The sequence below is a fragment of the Chelonia mydas genome, chromosome 1 (genome assembly GCF_015237465.2).
Source record: "Chelonia mydas isolate rCheMyd1 chromosome 1, rCheMyd1.pri.v2, whole genome shotgun sequence".
NCBI classification, from domain to species: domain Eukaryota; kingdom Metazoa; phylum Chordata; order Testudines; family Cheloniidae; genus Chelonia; species Chelonia mydas.
In genome coordinates this window covers 105,628,265-105,647,091 of record NC_057849.1, presented here as the reverse complement: position 1 = coordinate 105,647,091, position 18,827 = coordinate 105,628,265, and the positions used below count along the sequence as shown (strand labels likewise).

At 41.9% G+C, this 18,827-nt stretch overlaps 1 protein-coding gene across 4 annotated transcripts in view; it reads right to left on the bottom strand.

Annotated features, from left to right (window-relative positions):
- The window catches only part of MYO16 (myosin XVI), a 579,449-nt gene that overhangs the window by 26,571 nt on the left and 534,051 nt on the right, over window positions 1-18,827 (bottom strand). For all 4 annotated transcript variants that reach the window (XM_037896729.2, XM_037896722.2, XM_043535412.1 and 1 more), the window contains 2 exons: window positions 7,720-7,878; window positions 1,779-1,870 (listed from right to left, as the gene is read on the bottom strand). In XM_037896729.2, coding sequence (XP_037752657.1) covers window positions 1,779-1,870; window positions 7,720-7,878 — 251 coding nt within the window. The remainder of the gene's footprint in view (window positions 1-1,778; window positions 1,871-7,719; window positions 7,879-18,827) is intronic.

The following is an 18,827-nucleotide window of genomic DNA, read 5'->3' as shown; positions in this document are numbered from 1 at the left end:
GACAGTAAGGGGGAGACTTGAGAAATACCTGTGGCTGACGGTGAGGTAGGTGGCTACCCTGAGAGCACAGAACTGAGCATTTCCCGCTCTGTTGCTATGTTATCAGGCAGCTGGCTGTGATCCTATAGTGTAGGGATTGGCAACCTTTGGCCTGCGGCCCACCAGGGTAAGCCTCCTGACGAGCTGGGCCTGTTTGTTTACCTGTCGCGTCCGCGGGTTCGGCTGATCACAGCTCCCAATGGCTGCGGTTCACCCTTCCAGGCCAATGAGGACTGCGGGAAGGGCGGCCAGCACATCCCTCGGCCTGCACCACTTCTGCAGCCCCCATTGGCCTGGAACGGTGAACTGCGTCCAGTGGGAGCTGTGATCAGTCAAACCTGCAGATGCGACAGAAAAACAAACCAGCCTGGCCCGCCAGGGGGCTTACCCTGGCGGCAGTGGGCCAAACGGCCACGGCTCATTGGCTGGGTCGGTGGCGGGGGGACGGGGGGGAAGGTTCGGGGCTTCGGCTGGCCCAAAACTCTTCTGACCAAGGGCGGGGGGGCACTTGGGCCTCTGGCCAGCGCGGGGGTCCTTCGGGCAAGTGGGGATTCGTGGCTTCAGCTGCAGGGGAGGGGCAGGTGGTCTCAGGGCTCCGGACTGCGGGGTGGGCGAGGGAAGAGGCAGAACTGGGGGCTAGCCTCTCCTCGGGGGGCTCCACCTGCCAGCCATGCTGGGCCCATTGAACTCATGGACAAAACTCCCATTGACTGTAGAGTCAGGATTTCACATAGTTGTTTTGGATTGCCAAAAATAAAAAACAAACTAACAATAAAAATCTTATACATTTAGAGAAAGCATATCCCTTACCTTCTACTACAACATTTTGAAAATTGCATCATCTAATCAGATCTTACTAATGAGGAAATTCCTCTCTACTCTAACATATATTCCCCTTGGACTTCATTTGGCAGTTACAGCAAGATTTTTACAGTCTCAGATAAAACATGGCTCACAATTCTATTTTTTTTTTAAAAGACAGGATGAAACATATGAGGATTACAAATGGAAATACTAATTCTATCTGTTAAGTAAGGTAAAAATAATGGCTTGAAGGCCTAATGCCTGAATAGAATTGAATAACTGGAATGCAAAGTGTTTCAGGTTTTGTATAAAATACTGATGAAAATAATGAAGAAAATACATTACTCCAAGTTCACCATTCTTCTCCCACATTTGTTTTACTTAATGTACTTTAAAGTTAATTTTATGTTGGTAATACTTTATATTAAATTCCATTAATTAAACACAAATATTAAAGTAACTAAGGTGCAATATTTATACTCCTTTTGTACCTAATGATATTTTCAGTGACTTCAATACTTTTGCATGAAGAGACTATATAATTATTCATTTTGTCTTATGAAGCTGATTATTATTCAGGCCTTTTTGGTGCGACAGTGAATATCTTGGGAGAGATCAGTGTCCTCTTTCCCCCACGTTGCTGAGTCAGATTGTCTTCCTGAAAATTATGCCCTCACAAACCAGCAATTTAAAGTGACATAAACTTTGAATTGTGGCATTAGAAACCTCCAGGAAGATCATCTCTGCAATGAAAAAACTTGAAAAGTATACTCATAATTGTATTTGGCTTAATATAAAGAGAATAATTTAAGGGAAACCTGTATTTTTCAAAGCCAACACAAACATGTGAATAGGGAATGCTTTCAGTATGCAGTGTCTGTGAGCATTCTTATTCATTTCAGCAGTGTATATTAGACCATCCGTAAAATATTTACCTGACTAGTGTGGCTCTCCCTGTGCCTTTGATTTGATGAGCTCGCTGTAGTGTTGGCTGACAGTCTTGAATATTCATTTTCCTCCAGTAAACCTAAAGCAGAATAATACTAACTTATAGCCTGACATTCATATAGTGCCAGACTTTCAGCCAGAGATTGAAAACACTTGACATTTTTTACTAAATGAGTATAAAAGACACAAATATGATGACATATTACTATACCCAGGCTTACTGAAATTTTCCAAGAGATAAATTGTTGTTATAACTTATCAGCTACAAACAATACTGTTGGTGTATGTGCTACTTTACAGAGAGAACAATGATGTTGGAAAAGCTTACAATATAGATTATGCTGCTTTTACACCAGCCAGGGATTCTCCCTATGTCAGAGGAATCCCTGGTTCCCTTTTAGAACAATTCCCCATCCCCTTTGTGCCACTGGAACAGTGCAAAGGGGACAGAGCAGAGGGCCAAGACCTGGCTCTAAATAAATTTTCCAAGATCATGTAGGAAGTCTGTGGAAGAGCTGGGCTTAGCACCTTGATCTCCTGAGCCCCAGTCCAGTGTCTTCACCATAAGAACATCCTTTCCTCCAGAATCAAGCTCTAAATGATGTTTGTACACCTCACTCTTTGCAAATTTTTGTGTATTGTATATAAAATGCATGGTATCTTTGGAGAAATAATCAGAGGTCCAAAATGTAATAAAGCATAAACTAAAATGAGAACTTGTAATACATTGAGTGTTTTGCTTGTGTAAATGGCCCGGGAACCATTCTGTCTTGCAAACTTCTACTTGCCCAATCACCAGAGGTGATTTTTTAAACAGATAAAAAAAAACTGTTTTGTATGTGGATATTAATTTTTGTGAAACAGAGGTAATTGATAAATTATCAGAATTTTTTTAAAAAAATTAGCTAATATTCTACAATCTATATTGATCTCACACCAGGTCTATACTGATGGCTCTTCAGTGATTTAAGGGGAGTTATTCCTGATTTATCTCAGCACATATGATTAAAGAATCATCCACATTCTTTTAATAATGTATAATGCTATCTCAAGCGGGCACTGTAAGAACTAATGTGAAATACTGGTGTGATTCAAGAACATCATCAAAATGAACTAAAAATATTTTCTTAGCCACTAATGGTTTTTTGAAAAGAATATTGTAGTATATCTTACACATTAGGACACTGTTAAAGGATAGCCTTGATCTAAGTCCCAGGCATCAGTGATTCATCTGTTTATTTCTGTGTAAGGTACTTAGATAAGATGTCTTATCAAATAAGCACAGTTTCCATGTACATTGAAGTTCAAAGAAGTACGTCAGCATGGACATGGAAAGCAGAGAGCTGGTGGAGTTTGGAAAGATTAATGGAGTTGTAGATTACATTCTGAAAGGTTTCCTTTACATACACTTGGGTAAATATTAGGACACCACAGCTGTGCACTGAATAAGACCTTTGCTTAATTCAGCACAAAGTTGGAAACATCAGTTTAGCAGGGACACAACCGTTAGAACAAAAGTTGCTTAAACCAGAGGCTCAGGTCTGAGCACAAATCATGGTCTCTGGGTTGGATTTTATTGAGGAGCTTCTGGGTTAACCCAAATTAACACCAGCTTTACAAAAGCATCCAGATTTGTCTCCTTCCAAACACTTTGACAGGCACTAAATTCAAAAATATGAAACCCAGAAGTCTATCCATACAGGTTGGCTCCTATATTTCCTGAGATTTCCTTGCTCTAGTTTTCTGGTTAGTACAGCTCTCTTTTCTCTCTCAACACAGCTTTCTTCTATGCCAGTGTTTCTCAACCGGGAGAAAGTGGGGGTGACATCAAACTTTCTAGGGCAGTGCAGCGAGCCTTCTCACTCACTCACGAGGTCACAATGCCACTGATTCAAATTTGGCTCAGTCACCTCTCTTTCATGTTGGAGGGGTGCCTGGGCTAAATTCCAGCAAGTAATGTTGCGAGCTGGTATGCACAGTTGCAATGCTCATTAGCACTCTTCAATGATGAAATTGAGAAATACTGCCCCGAAAACGTTATAGATATTAAAGTATGTGCTTTTAAAAGTATGTGCTTTTCCGAGCCTGTTCACAGTTAGACAGCAGGATCAAAGGTCTGATTTATTTAAAGTAGAATCCCCTTTATTGGAATCAATATATTAATGGCCCCTGTTCATCTAGATTACATTAGGAAGTCCCATTTTGGGGAGGACGTTTCAAGGAAAAAAAAAGGTTAGGAGAGAGTGTGACTCAAAAAAAGGTAGAGACCCCCGGTCATATGGCATTGATTCTAAGGCCTTGTCTCCACAGGAAAGGGTTTTTTCTTACAGCAGTACTGGTAAACCCTCCTAGCAGAGATGCAGCTTATAGCAGCAAAATAGCTTTTACCAGTTCCCTGAACAAAATAAACTATTCTGGCAAAAAGACATCTTTGCTGATATAAATGAGTTTACAGTAGGGCTTTTGCTAGCATAGTTATGTCGGTTAGAAATGTGTTTTTTTTTCACACTCCTAATCTCACAGCTATGTTGGCAAATCCTTTAAGAGTAGATCAGGCCTAAACAAGCAACCTCTGGAGCTGCCACTGAATCCTGGTTGGAAATTAATACTTGACATGCCTAGCTATTGTTTAGCTTAGGTTATGTCTTCACTGCAGAGTTAACTCGACTTATCTACACTTGAGTTAATTTCTCTCAAGCTAGCCTACCTCAAGAGTGGCCACACTGCAAAATAACACTTCAACCTGTGATAGCAGCACAGAGTGGTTGTGTCAGCAGCTTATGAACTGTGCTAATTTGAATGCTAGCCTGCACTGCCTGATGAGCCAGCCAACTTCAATTAACAACACCTCTGCACTCGAGTTAATGTGTTTTGTGTGTGGCTAGGACTTGAATTAGGGGTGACCCTTGTGTTATAACTCGAGTTAGCTCTCCAGCGAAGACGAGCCATCAGAGGGGCCTCTTCCTAGGGTGGGGCTGACTGCAACATAGTTTGGGGATTTGTCTCCCGAGTTCACAAAAAGACCGGAATGTCCCACCCAGTATAGTCAGTTTATTTCATAGTGGTTATAATTAATCATTTTTCTCAATTTGTTATTCCCAGCTCTCTTCTACCACATTTTAATTAATATTTGGAAGGGATGAACAGTAAATTTCCATACACTGAGAGTCTATCAAGTCCATACACTGAAGTCTATCAAGATCCTGGATATATTAGCCCACTCTTCAGTACTTGAGCACTTTCTTCCATGAACTCTGTTTTTTTATTACTAGGACCTGGCACCTTTCAGCTGTAGGCCATGAAGTGCAAGATGGAATTTCTGCTTATTGTCTGTGTGTTGAGAAACACTTATATGGTTCTTCCTGTTAAACTAAGAACGTAGGTCTGGAGGGTTAGTGCTTTAGGAAATGTCACAGTTCTGTTGTGGTACTCTGCTGTTCCATGCTGTTACTGCAAACACTGAAGGAAGACAAACTAAGGAGGAAGAGGATTACAATATATAAAAATGAAAAACTTCCATTAAAATTCCATACTAATTCAACTTAGCTTCTGAATGTGATACAGCAGTCATCTGTTAGGAGGTTGTGCCAGTCAACTTTTTAGCTGCTTAGTAATGGTTTTCTAAGGAATTCATCAGATTCCTTCATAAGTAAGATTAAAGTCTTGCAAAACGATTGTTCTTTTGAGTATAATAACTTTAAATTTCTTTTATTACACTACATGCTTCAGAGGAGTGGTACGGTCACTTCACTCTTCATGACAGCAAAGGACAAGATTTTATTTAAGAAATTGCTTCACTATTTGATTAAATGAGTAATGTATTCATCTGGATTTCTACTTCTAACTATGGAAATCAGAGTGCTGGTACATCTCAGTACTTGGTAGTTTTTATTTATAGTCTAAATATCATATATTTAATAGTGCATTTTACACCTCATATTCCACAAAGGTAGCAGAGTTTGGTGAGCAGTAAAAGAAAAGAGTAAGTCCATATTTTAAAATGGGATAATTCTTATGGGCATATTCTCAAATGTCATCATTCTCCAAAGATACCCAAGAAAAGACAGACTTTAAAACACTGAAGAAGCTAAGCTGTCATAACTGAAGGACTTTTCTACATTTTTTTTTAAAATAGATCATCTTTGGAATCATGGATTCCTTTAATCCTTCTTCCAAAGTGTTCCAGAGGTTTTTCAATTTGTTAACTGATGTAACCATCATTACTAGGGCTGGCTGAAAAACAAGAATTCTGTTTTGTAAAAAAAATAAAATAAGGTTTTGGAATTTGGTTTCATTCCAGTTTATGGAAAGAAACTGAAACCTTTCCATTTTTTTCATAAAAAAATCAGACAGAGAGACCCACCCATCCCACCCTGTAATAGCCAATAACTTGGGCACTCATCACTGATTCAGAGCAGAGATTTAAATATGCGTCTCCCACCTCCCAGGTAATTTTCATAAGCAACAGGCTATTCTCTAGTGAGATGGGTCTTTCTCTCATTCTCTTCTGCTGGAGCTGTTCCACCTTGTATATATAATCAAGTATGAGTTGGACCAGAATGCTAGAGATTGACTCTGTGAATTAGGGGTTAGGGTATTCACATAGGATGTGGGAGACCCATGCTCTTGTTCCTGCTCTAGAGCTTGGAGCTTCCACATCTCTCCTGATTAACATTCTATCAAAATTGATCTGTTTCTGCAAAAAAATTCAGTTTCAGCAAATCAGCATTTTTGAATGAACAAAACGGTTGGAAAATTCCCAATCCGCTCTAATCATTACACTTTTCTGGTCACACTATATATTAAGGTTCTATTTATTAATAATTTTAAAAGGGTTGATAAATTATTAATAGACATTATAAGCATGTTATCAATGTGAGTAGTGTATGGGTTATTGATGGTTATAGCTCATCAATAGACATTATAAATGGTTACAGGCAAACTATAACAACTGATTAATCATTTACTAGAGAAATTCTTAATAATTTATTAACCCTTTATAAACTATTCAGACATGTACATTTAATATATAAGATGTGACTTCATTTCTTAACTGTCAATAGTAAGCAAAATTAAAAGCCCATTTAAAAGATCTGGGGATTTAGGGCTCAATCCTGCAAAGTGCTGACCTCTACAATCCCTTCAGGCCATTAGAAAATACTACTAAAACCCTAGATAGATAAGAATCTAAAGTCCAGTCCACACATAGATTTTGTACCAGTATAACTATTTTGGCTCAGGGTGTGATTTTTCCCCTGAAATATTTATACTGATACAACTTCCAGTGTGGATAGTTATACTGGCATAGAGGTGCCCTACAGTGGTATAGTATGTTCTCCTTTCCATATGGGAATGGGCTATACTGGTATAAGCACCTTTATCATGATATAACTGTGTCCACACTAAGGGGGTTGTACTGATTTAACTATCAGGTACAACTTTTGTGTGTAGACAAGTCCTGAATAGATTAAAATGAATGGGTTTTGGGCAACTAGTGCCTTGCAGGACCTGGCTGTCACTGCCTAGGTGCTTGTAAATTTGTATTGTTTCTTCAGTGCCACTTACAACCACACGTTACTCAGCTTTAATTAGCAGGAAAACCTGTACCAAGAGAAGAGTATGTTTTCCATTTTCAATCCACTTTACATTGATTAGAAGAGCAGAAATCTCAATTCTCAGTTGCCCACGCCACTCATATGAGCTAGTGAGCTAACTACCTATTCCTCAACAAAGGCACTTCTGTGTCATTCACACTCAGTTATTACTGAAGACAGGCTTACCAACTCATAAATACAAAGTTAAGCCAGTTTTTGATTGATATTTTGCAACTCAAAAATTCTAGAGTTTGACTATATCTTAAAAAGCTCATTCAGAAAACCACTTCAGCAATTTTATGTTAGAATGTTTTTCAGATTAAAAACTGCTTACCATTTGAGACTGAATTTCCATTTTCAGCAGTTACGGAACTGGACAGTGGATTAGACGATTGAGTTCCATGGTTGTTTGCATTTTTATCTTGGGTTTCTGATCCAATTTCTGATGTGTTGGGATCTTCCCTGCTTGTTAAGTTCATATTAGTTTCAACACCTGATATAAATAAACAGCCGGTCAGCTTTTCACTGAATAGTGTATTTCTCTCTCTTACACATACACACACAAACACACACACACACTAACCTGGTATCTACTAATCAAATTGCATTTTAAAATGAATGTTAAGTAAACCCTAAACCCACTAGAAAACTGATGAAATAATAGAAAGGGGTTTCTATTAGTGATTTTTCAGGCAAAGACAATAATCAAATACAATCTAAAGTTTATAATAGCGAAGAATTAACTGGGTTTCATTTGTGCTGTTTCTTTTCATGAAAATATCAGTTTACAAAATCAAACACAAGCTTTCCTCCTTCTACAATGCATGATAATCTCTTGCTCTGAAAGTTCATGGCAAACATACTGCCTATATTTTAGATTCGACTCTATTCTATATACGTTCTTATACTGTCCTTACTACTGCAGTATCTCAGTATATTGCACTAGTGCATTAAGTGAGGTGACTAACAACTATCACATGTGGTTTCGTCTTTCTCTCACCTTCTCCCAGGGGGAGAATTTCAGTGACCTTTTACACAAAGCCAAACAAATGGCAAATACCCGTTTTCTGCCATGACAGTTCTTTAAGAATTCTTCCTCCTAAGATAACCAAGAAAAATGCACAAAAGTCCAGCATCTTAAAAAAGTAGACACAAAACTGTCACAGACATAGTTCTGAGTCTGTCCCTCTAATATCATTCTAATGTCTCACATCCTGGATATAAGGCTCCACTGCCTAGCACCTTTTGTAGCCATTGACAGCTGTGCAAAGGAGGTACAAGTACTACCAGATCAGAATGGTAGCCTTGCTGTCCTAATGTGGATGATGGCAGCTGTTGCAAGGCAGTGGAGAATCAGGTGTCTCATCTTTATCATTCTGCTTTTTCCACTACGGTCTGCAGAAACAAACATAGGTACTGCCTTGAAATAATGTCAATGCACTGGACGGGAACTTAAGATAATTGGGTTCAACTGCTGCCACAAACATTTTACGTGCTTATAAGCAAGTCATTTAATCCATCTGTGCTTCAGTTCCCTCTGTAAAGTGAGGATAAGAATAGTTACATTTCCTTGTCTCACTGTCTTGTATATTTAGACTGTAAGCTCTTCAGGGCAGGGACCATGTCCTACTATGGGCTTGTGCAGTGGCATTGTACTGATCTTGGATTTGGTCCTTTAGATGCTACCATAATAACAACCACCATCACCAGAGAGCAAAATAAGTGTACATAGTTAAAGTGTAACCTCATAAGCCTCCTTGTCCTCCTCCTCATCAAGTCAAATCCCAAAGCGACACAGCCTCTTTACAGCTTGAGCCCCACCCGCACTGATCTCCAGCTAGGTCCATAAGACAGCCTGGCTCTGACAGATAAACATAATTCTAAAGCCCTGGGGTATGGATCCATGCCTTCCCACAGATACTTTCATTTCTCCCCAAAAGACAAATGATATCTATAACACATGTGCACATTGAACCCCTATGCAAAGGGAAGGAAAACTGAATTTAAGGTAACTCTCTGTTCATCAGATATGTCTCCGGCACCCTTCCATATTAGATGATTTAGGAAAAGAGCTAGAGCCTCAGCAGATTCTGACTTGCATACAGTAGAACATTAAAGAATGTGAAGTAAATACTTGACTTAGCCTTGGTAGTAGCAGATTGGCTGTAAAGTACAGCTACATATTATAGCTTGTATAAAATTTGTCTGAAAAAGAAACTCCACAAATCTTTAGCTGTTAATAGTCAATACAGTTGCCTACAGATCAAGAATTGGCAACCTTTGGCACATGGCTCACCAGGGTAAGCCGCATGGCGGGCCGGGCTGGTTTGTTTACCTGCCGCGTCCACAGGTTCAATCAATCGCAGCTCCCACTGGCCGTGGTTCGCTGCTCCAGGCCAATGGGGGCTGCGGGAATCAGTGGCTAGCAGATCCCTCGGCCTGTGCCACTTCCTGCAGCCCCCATTGGCCTGGAGCGGCCAGTGGGAGCTGCGATCGGCCGAACCTGTGGACACAGTAAGTAAACAAACAAGTCCAGCCCGCCAGGGGGCTTACCCTGATGGGCTGCATGCCAAAGGTTGCCGATTCTGCTATAGATCATCATAAACCACCTACATAATTACTATGCCTCCTATTACATAAAAAGTAGTAAGAGGTTGAATGGGGTCCTTATTTTTCTTGATACCCAGAAGATTTAATGAGTGCCCCAACAGCTGCAATTCATATGAGAAATTCAAGTTGACAATGGATTTTTGTATAACTTTTTGCAAATTTTTTTTTCCAGAAGCACATATATGTCTCCTTTGACTAATGCAATGCCCTTGAAAAAGAGGAATTTTTTTTGTTTTATATTTTAAAGTTGAAATGCTGAAAAGCATTATGGACAAGTCCTATCCAGCTAAATGGATATTCTATTATCACCTTTAACTAGAAGCAAACGGTGGACAGATATGAAGTATATCTGGGACAGACCTCTTTAGACACAAATTAACTGTTCCATGTGCTCCATTCAAGGTAGCAAATGTATGCCTTTAACTGCTAACAGAGCAAATATTGACAGGTTTCAGAGCAGCAGCCGTGTTAGTCTGTATCCACAAAAAGAAAAGGATGCATCCGATGAAGTGGGCTGTAGCTCACGAAAGCTTATGCTCAAATAAATTTGTTAGTCTCTAAGGTGCCACAAGTCCTCCTTTTGTTTTTAGGGCAAATATTAAAAAGAAATTACAGAGATACAATTCTTAGGCCTTGTATACACTGGCAGTGGTGTGGACAGTATGTGTAGAAACACACTATAGTGAAAAGTAGGCTGTGTCCATACTGTGATGTGCAGCTATACGTGGCAGTGAAAGGCACTGCCTACCCACAGTCAGAGCCTTTCCCCACTGCTGGAGCCTTTCTCTGTGATCGGGAAAGGCTCCAGCGCCGGGAAAGCAGCAGGATACTACATTGCTAAAAATAGCAGTGTAGACATGGGAGGCACTGCTTGGGCATGTAGAGAGCCACGTAGGGTTTATACCCTAAGATTCTAACATGTCTTTACTCTGCTCACTAAGCAATGCCTCACCGTCTACCCTGTTATTTATACCCATGCTACGTTTCTGTATTCTACACACTGCCGTAAGTGTAGACATAGCTAGTGCGAACCACATTGGTATCTGAAGTAGTTCTGTCTTCTCTACTGCAAGCCTAGGTGAGGGGAAGCAAACCTAGATTTTACCTCACAGAAGTCTGGGTTATATAACTGAACTTCTGTTTATTTTATACATGTATACATCTTCCCTGCTTCTCAAGTTCATATTAGTTCTCAGTAGTAGGGTCCAGGGATCCAATAGAAAAAACACCACCAAATATATTGGCTGATTGCTAGTAACGGAAATAAAGCCCTACAGTGAATAGCTATAGTGCATAAATATTGGACATATATTGTTGACTTATTTCCTGCTCTGTGGAATAAGGTGAGTTTTCTCAATAAGGTCATTCTATGGATAGCATAACAAATAGTGGGAAAGCGGGATACTGGGAGGACGCACAGGCAGGAACGTCTGTGAGGGGAGGGCTCCTATCTCATACTGAGAATGAGGGGCGATCAGCAGGTTATCTCAAGTGCCTATATACAAATGCACAAAGCCTTGGAAACAAGCAGGGAGAACTGGAGGTCCTGGTGATGTCAAGGAATTATTATGTGATTGGAATAACAGAGACTTGGTGGGATAACTCACAAGACTGGAGTACTGTCATGGATGGTTATAAACTGTTCAGGAAGGACAGGCAGGGCAGAAAAGGTGGGGGAGTAGCACTGTATGTAACGGAGCAGTATGACTGCTCAGAGCTCCGGTATGAAACTGCAGAAAAACCTGAGTGTCTCTGGATTAAGTTTAGAAGCGTGAGCAACAAGGGTGATGTAGTGGTGGGAGTCTGCTATAGACCACTGGACCAGGGGGATGAGGCGGATGAGGCTTTCTTTCGGCAACTCGCAGAAGCTACTAGATCACACCTCCTGGTTCTCATGGACGACTTTAATCTTCCTGATATCTGCTGGGAGAGCAATACAGCAGTGCATAGACAATCCAGGAAGTTTTTGGAAAATGTAGGGGACAATTTCCTGGTGTAAGTGCTAGAGGAGCCAACTGGGGGGGAGCTTTTCTTGACCTGCTGCTCACAAACCGGGAAGAATTAGTGGGGGAAGCAAAAGTGGGTGGGAATCTGGGAGGCAGTGACCATGAGTTGGTTGAGTTCAGGATCCTGACACAGGGAAGAAAGGTAAGCAGCAGAATACGGACCCTGGACTTCAGGAAAGCAGACTTCGACTCCCTCAGGGAACTGATGGGCAGGATTCCCTGGGAGAATAACATTAGGGGGAAAGGAGTCCAGGAGAGCTGGCTGTATTTCAAGGAATCCCTATTGAGGTTACAGGGACAAACCATCCCGATGTGTCGAAAGAATAGTAAATATGGCAGGCGACCAGCTTGGCTTAACGGTGAAATCCTTGCTGATCTTAAACATAAAAAAGAAGCTTACAAGAAGTGGAAGATTGGACAAATGACCAGGGAAGAGTATAAAAATATTGCTCGGGCATGTAGGAATGAAATCAGGAGGGCCAAATCACACCTGGAGCTGCAGCTAGCAAGAGATGTTAAGAGTAACAAGAAGAGTTTCTTCAGGTATGTTGGCAACAAGAAGAAAGCCAAGGAAAGTGTGGGCCCCTTACTGAATGAGGGAGGCAACCTAGTGACAGAGGATGTGGAAAAAGCTAATGTACTCAATGCTTTTTTTGCCTCTGTCTTCACGAACAAGGTCAGCTCTCAGACTGCTGCGCTGGGCATCACAGCATGGGGAGTAGGTGGCCAGCCCTCTGTGGAGAAAGAGGTGGTTAGGGACTATTTAGAAAAGCTGGACGTGCACAAGTCCATGAGGCCGGACGCGTTGCATCCGAGAGTGCTAAAGGAATTGGCGGCTGTGATTGCAGAGCCATTGGCCATTATCTTTGAAAACTCATGGCAAACGGGGGAAGTCCTGGATGACTGGAAAAAGGCTAATGTAGTGCCAATCTTTAAAAAAGGGAAGAAGGAGGATCTTGGGAACTACAGGCCAGTCAGTCTCACCTCAGTCCCCGGAAAAATCATGGAGCAGGTCCTCAAGGAATCAATTCTGAAGCACTTACATGAGAGGAAAGTGATCAGGAACAGCCAGCATGGATTCACCAAGGGAAGGTCATGCCTGACTAACCTAATAGCCTTCTATGATGAGATTACTGGTTCTGTGGATGAAGGGAAAGCAGTGAATGTATTGTTTCTTGACTTTAGCAAAACTTTTGACACGGTCTCCCACAGTATTCTTGTCAGCAAATTAAAGAAGTATGGGCTGGATGAATGCACTATAAGGTGGGTAGAAAGTTGGCTAGATTGTCGGGCTCAACGGGTAGTGATCAATGGCTCCATGTCTAGCTGGCAGCCGGTATCAAGTGGAGTATCCCAAGGGTCGGTCCTGGGGCCGGTTTTGTTCAATATCTTCATAAATGATCTGGAGGATGGTGTGGATTGCACTCTCAGCAAATTTGCGGATGATACTAAATTAGGAGGAGTGGTAGATATGCTGGAGGGCAGGGATAGGATACAGAGGGACCTAGACAAATTGGAGGATTGGGCCAAAAGAAATCTGATGAGGTTCAATAAGGATAAGTGCAGGGTCCTGCACTTAGGACGGAAGAACCCAATGCACCGCTACAGACTAGGGACCAAATGGCTAGGCAGCAGTTCTGCGGAAAAGGACCTAGGGGTGACAGTGGACGAGAAGCTGGATACGAGTCAACAGTGTGCCGTTGTTGCCAAGAAGGCCAATGGCATTTTGGGATGTATAAGTAGGGGCATAGCCAGCAGATCGAGGGACATGATCGTTCCCCTCTATTCGACATTGGTGAGGCCTCATCTGGAGTACTGTGTCCAGTTTTGGGCCCCGCACTACAAGAAGGATGTGGATAAATTGGAGAGAGTCCAGCGAAGGGCAACAAAAATGATTAGGGGTCTGGAACACATGACTTATGAGGAGAGGCTGAGGGAACTGGGATTGTTTAGTCTGCAGAAGAGAAGAATGAGGGGCATTTGATAGCTGCTTTCAACTACCTGAGAGGTGGTTCCAAAAAGGATGGTTCTAGACTATTCTCAGTGGTAGAAGAGGATAGGACAAGGAGTAATGGTCTCAAGTTGCAGTGGGGGAGGTTTAGGTTGGATATTAGGAAAAACTTTTTCACTAGGAGGGTGGTGAAACACTGGAATGCGTTACCTAGGGAGGTGGTAGAATCTCCTTCCTTGGAAGTTTTTAAGGTCAGGCTTGACAAAGCCCTGTCTGGGATGATTTAATTGGGGATTGGTCCTGCTTTGAGCAGGGGGTTGGACTAGATGACCTCCTGAGGTCCCTTCCAACCCTGATATTCTATATTCTAAATAGGTGTCTTTTTTTTTCCAAAATACATTTATTACATAAGCTGTTGCACTGTGTAGTGGCATCTTGCACATCATGCACAATTAAATATTAGGCTGAAACTCACTTTAACTTCACAACATCTTGATACACTCCTACAGTAATTTGGAAACTACTTTCTATATATATTACTATCAACTTTCCTCTGTCAGGTATCCCTGACACAACCATACTTGTGCACCGTTCCTCCACCCCTGTCAACTATGTAAAAACGTCAACATTTTTTTTCTTTTTTAAGAGAAAAGAATAAAAAATATATATGGCTTCTACAGCTGTCACTATGCTAGTCAGCACTATTGAGTGTTGGCTGTTTGTTCAAACTCACTCTGTTGCCCTCACCATAAGTACACTGTAACAGAGACTGGCAGCATCTTAACTTGATAACTAATAAACAAAAGCTTAATGAAGAGTGATATTGACTCTGATATTGGGAGAAGCCATTTAGGAAGAAGTGTGGGGTGAAAGCATGCCAATAGACAGTTTATGGCAGGCAGGCAGGATCAGAGGCTTCAAGAGTGGAAGATTTTAAAAGAAAAACTTCCCGGGTTCTATGTTGAATAAGAATATTTTGAACATCATTAGGCTTTGCCAGGAATATGACTGAGTGTTCAACCCTCATGGTCAAATTCTGCCCTGACTTACACCTGGCAAAATCTCACTGAAGTCAAAGAGATTGAATGGGTTGTAAATTGGGGCACAATTTGGCCCTTACTTGTGGCATGGTGGAAAGTCAGAAACATTATCACACTCTGTATGTTTGTAAACCACCGGAGTATTTTTTCAAATGTAACAAATACGATGCACAGTAGAGTCAACTCATGAATTCCCCATTCACCCGTTATATTCAGAGTTCCTGGAAGAGATGACATTTGGAGCTCATGACATAATTATGAGACAAAGAGTGTAATAAAGTCACTCGCTCTCATATTGGGGAAAAAAAGTTTGTATATGCCAATCATGGAAATGATTAACTACTACTGCTTCTTTTCTTTCCTTTTTAATGTGAATTCCTATGAGTCAAAACACCAGGAGGCTAAATGATCCTTCTCTCTTTGACAAAGAAAAAATTTCCCTATTTTAGTTGAGCTGTAAATATTCAAAATATTCTGTCATATAACATTTACTCTCTTTGTATGAGCACAAATGTGAATTTCCAAACACTATATTTGTTTTATGAGTAGAAACATACTTAAATTAATATTGTTACCATCAGCTTACATAGCTAGTCACACATCCTTCACGGAAAATGGATGAACAGAACCTACGGGCCCATTTGGCCTGCAGACACAAGTTGTATATTGACACATATTGAAAGATTATATGGTAATTAAGTGAGAAAACAAATTAAGTCTGCTCTCTTACTTAAATAAACTCAAAACCAGAATTTAGCTCAACTGTAAGTGTCAACATGTATGGGGATTTCCACAGAATATCATTATGCTAGCAAGATTCACATGCTCATGTCTTAGCTAATTGACTGTGTTTTTCTATTTCTGAATCCATATCTTTCCTGCAGAACTACTCTCTCGTGGAATGACTGCCTATTCCTCCCTCTAGCGCTCTCTTTAAAAACACACTGCTGCCTTCCTTCCCATAACTCACCTGCCCTTTCCAATTTTTTATCTTTCCATGGCAGTGGTTCTTGAGTTCAGAGCTCTTTTACAGACTGATCAAAAGCCCAGTGAAAACAATCGAAGGCTCCCACTGACTTCAATGGTTTTTGGGTCAGGTTCATACTTCCTCTGCATGATTGGTGCAGTGTCGCCAAAGTGCTATGAGAGCTGTAATATGGGTCATTAGGCAGAACCTTTCAGTACCCACTGCCACAGCTCAGAAAAAAAAGAAAAATCTGCCTCTGAGGGCAGGTCTATACTACCACTTAAGTCCAAACCGGCTCTATGTCGGCAGGAGATGCGCTCCTGCTGACATAGCTACCGCCTCCCACGGAGGTGGAGTAATTGTGCTGATGGGAGAGGACTCTCCCGTTGGCACAGAGCACCTTCACCAGATGCGCTACAGCAGTGTAGCTGCACCGATGCAGCTGCGCCAATGTAGCACTTCTAATGTAGACCTGCCCTCAGCTGGAGAAGGTCAAGAAAGACTAACATCATTTAAAAAAAAAAGAAAAGAACAATTCAAATAAATGTGATTAGTAGTTTATACTGAAAACTGTTTCCCTTTCCATAGAAAATGGCCAAAGTCCAGGAATGCTTTCAGTCTGCAGATTCGGCCATCAGGGGCGGCTCTACCAATTTTGCCGCCCCAAGCAGTCGCCGCCGAATTGCCACTGCCGCAACAGTGGCGGAGCTGCAGCCCAAAAGCTGCCGTGGCGGGAAGAGCAGTGGAGCTGTTGCCGAATTGCTGCCGCGGGACACGGGCTGCTGCCCCATTCTGAATGCCGCCCCAAGCACCTGCGTGGCCCTGTCGGCCATAACAGCCAAAAGTCGTTTCATCTTTCAACCCTGTGGAGTAATGGCTACCCACTAAAACCTTCTCTCTCTCTCTCTCGACATATATTTGAGTATATATAGCAATTTGATACTGGAAGAGCATTATTTCCTTATGTGCCAAGATCATCATAGCCTACTGAAACACAGTACAGTAAGCTGTAGAGTAAGGAGCCATCTTACTACCATTTTTATCTGACCTTGAAAATATTAACAAAATAATGTAACCCAAGAAGAAACCTGCTAAAGAATAAGTATGGCGGTGGTTGAGCTAAGTAAAGACATGGAGAATATTGAACATATAATGGTGAAATGCTTGACACTGGAGGCAGAAGTTCGCTCTCTAACAAAAATATCATTTAATGCTGATATTAAAATGCCCTACTCTGTCCCATGTTTCAGTGGGAAGGATATATGATGAGACCAGCTAAGGGAAAAGCAACCTGAGTCCTGGGAGGAGGAGGGGGAAAGGAAGGGTCAAGCTTGTCTCTTTCACAGCCTTCCTCCTCCCAGAATGTACATGGAAATTATGCATTGGCCATGCTCCAGGGGGAAAGAAGATTAATTCAAATGGTTCCAGCCCTTTGCTGAATATAAATCTCTCACAGGAATGCAGCAGCCATCCTGCTGCTGTTGCTGCCCTGCCCTAGATTGGAGTTGTACTTTGAACTGTGTTTCCAGTTTGGGAAACTGTTTCCCCTCAGGGCAAGATTGACAAGGTGTCAAGTAGTGGTTTGTTTTTGTTTGCCTTAGCTTTCTGGAGGCCCATTTTCAGGCTAGGAAGGTGTAATGACAGAAATGTTAAAGTTGTAAATCTATAAGCGTAATTTCACTGCAACTTGTGGCTGGTGTCCAGTGCAATGAGAGGCTCAGTGAGGCCAATTGCCAGAAGTGAACATAAGACAGAGATTCAGGAGATAACTGGTGGACTCTATTAGCCTGTATGAAATAGGGAAGATCTTTAAGGCTTCTCAGACCGAAATACACCTGATGCAAATCCTGAATAATGTCAAGCCAGGGGCTGAGGTTGGGATGCAGAGCCTTTTGCAGAGAGTATAGGGAAGCAGGACTTTTGAATCTCTGTCTCTTCTGTGGTGGTTCATAGGGTCTCTGATGTAAAAAACTGCTGAGCCATATGTCTAGAGCTGACTGATGGGCAGTGGAATTTACTCTTAGCGACAGGCATGTATATCCCCAGCGAGTGGAGGGTAGCCCTGGAGTCCTTAAGGGCATGGATGGACTCGTCTGTCTTCTGGTTCAAGAGGTGTGATTCATCAAAGGGTTGGTCCTCAGTGTTATTCTGGATCTCCCTAGGGACCCTGACGCATGGAGCCATGATTCCCTGTGCAGGACGATGGCGGTAGCCATAGTTCTAGAGGAAGTATCAGCAGCATTACCTGCAGACTGGGGAGCAGTCCTGGCTATCAGTTTGCCTTTGTCTATCAGAGCTTGAAAACGAGCTCTGTTCTGCTGCGGAAGGCTGTCAGTAAACTCTGCAAAATAGACGTAGCTCAGGAAATCATATTTAGCCATTAGCGTGTGTTAATTGGCTATCCTGAACTGGAGGCTAGGTGATGAGAAGACCTTTCTCCCCACCATATCCAGGCATTTGCCCTCTTTATTGATAGGAGTAGACCAGGAATCTTGTGGTCAAGCACATTCAGAAGCTGCATAGACCGCCAGTGAGTTGGGAGTTGGGTGAGAAAATTCCACTCCTTTGGCTGGCATGTAATAGCATTTCTCCACCCTTTTCGGGGTGGGAGCATGGGTGACAAGGGTGTGCCAAACTGTCCTAGCTGGCTCCAGTATGGCTTCATTAATGGGGAGAGCTATTCTGTTGTGTCCAGGTGTTGGGATGATTCTAAAAAATTGTGCTGGGAGTCCTGGATCTTCTTGAGAGGAATCTGAAGTTCTCCAGCAATTCTGTGGAGCAAGTCCTGAAACTGCCTGAAGTCATCAGGGATGGGGGGGTACGTAGAAGTCACTGCTTCATCTGGGGATGATGCTGGCAGCCTTGCTG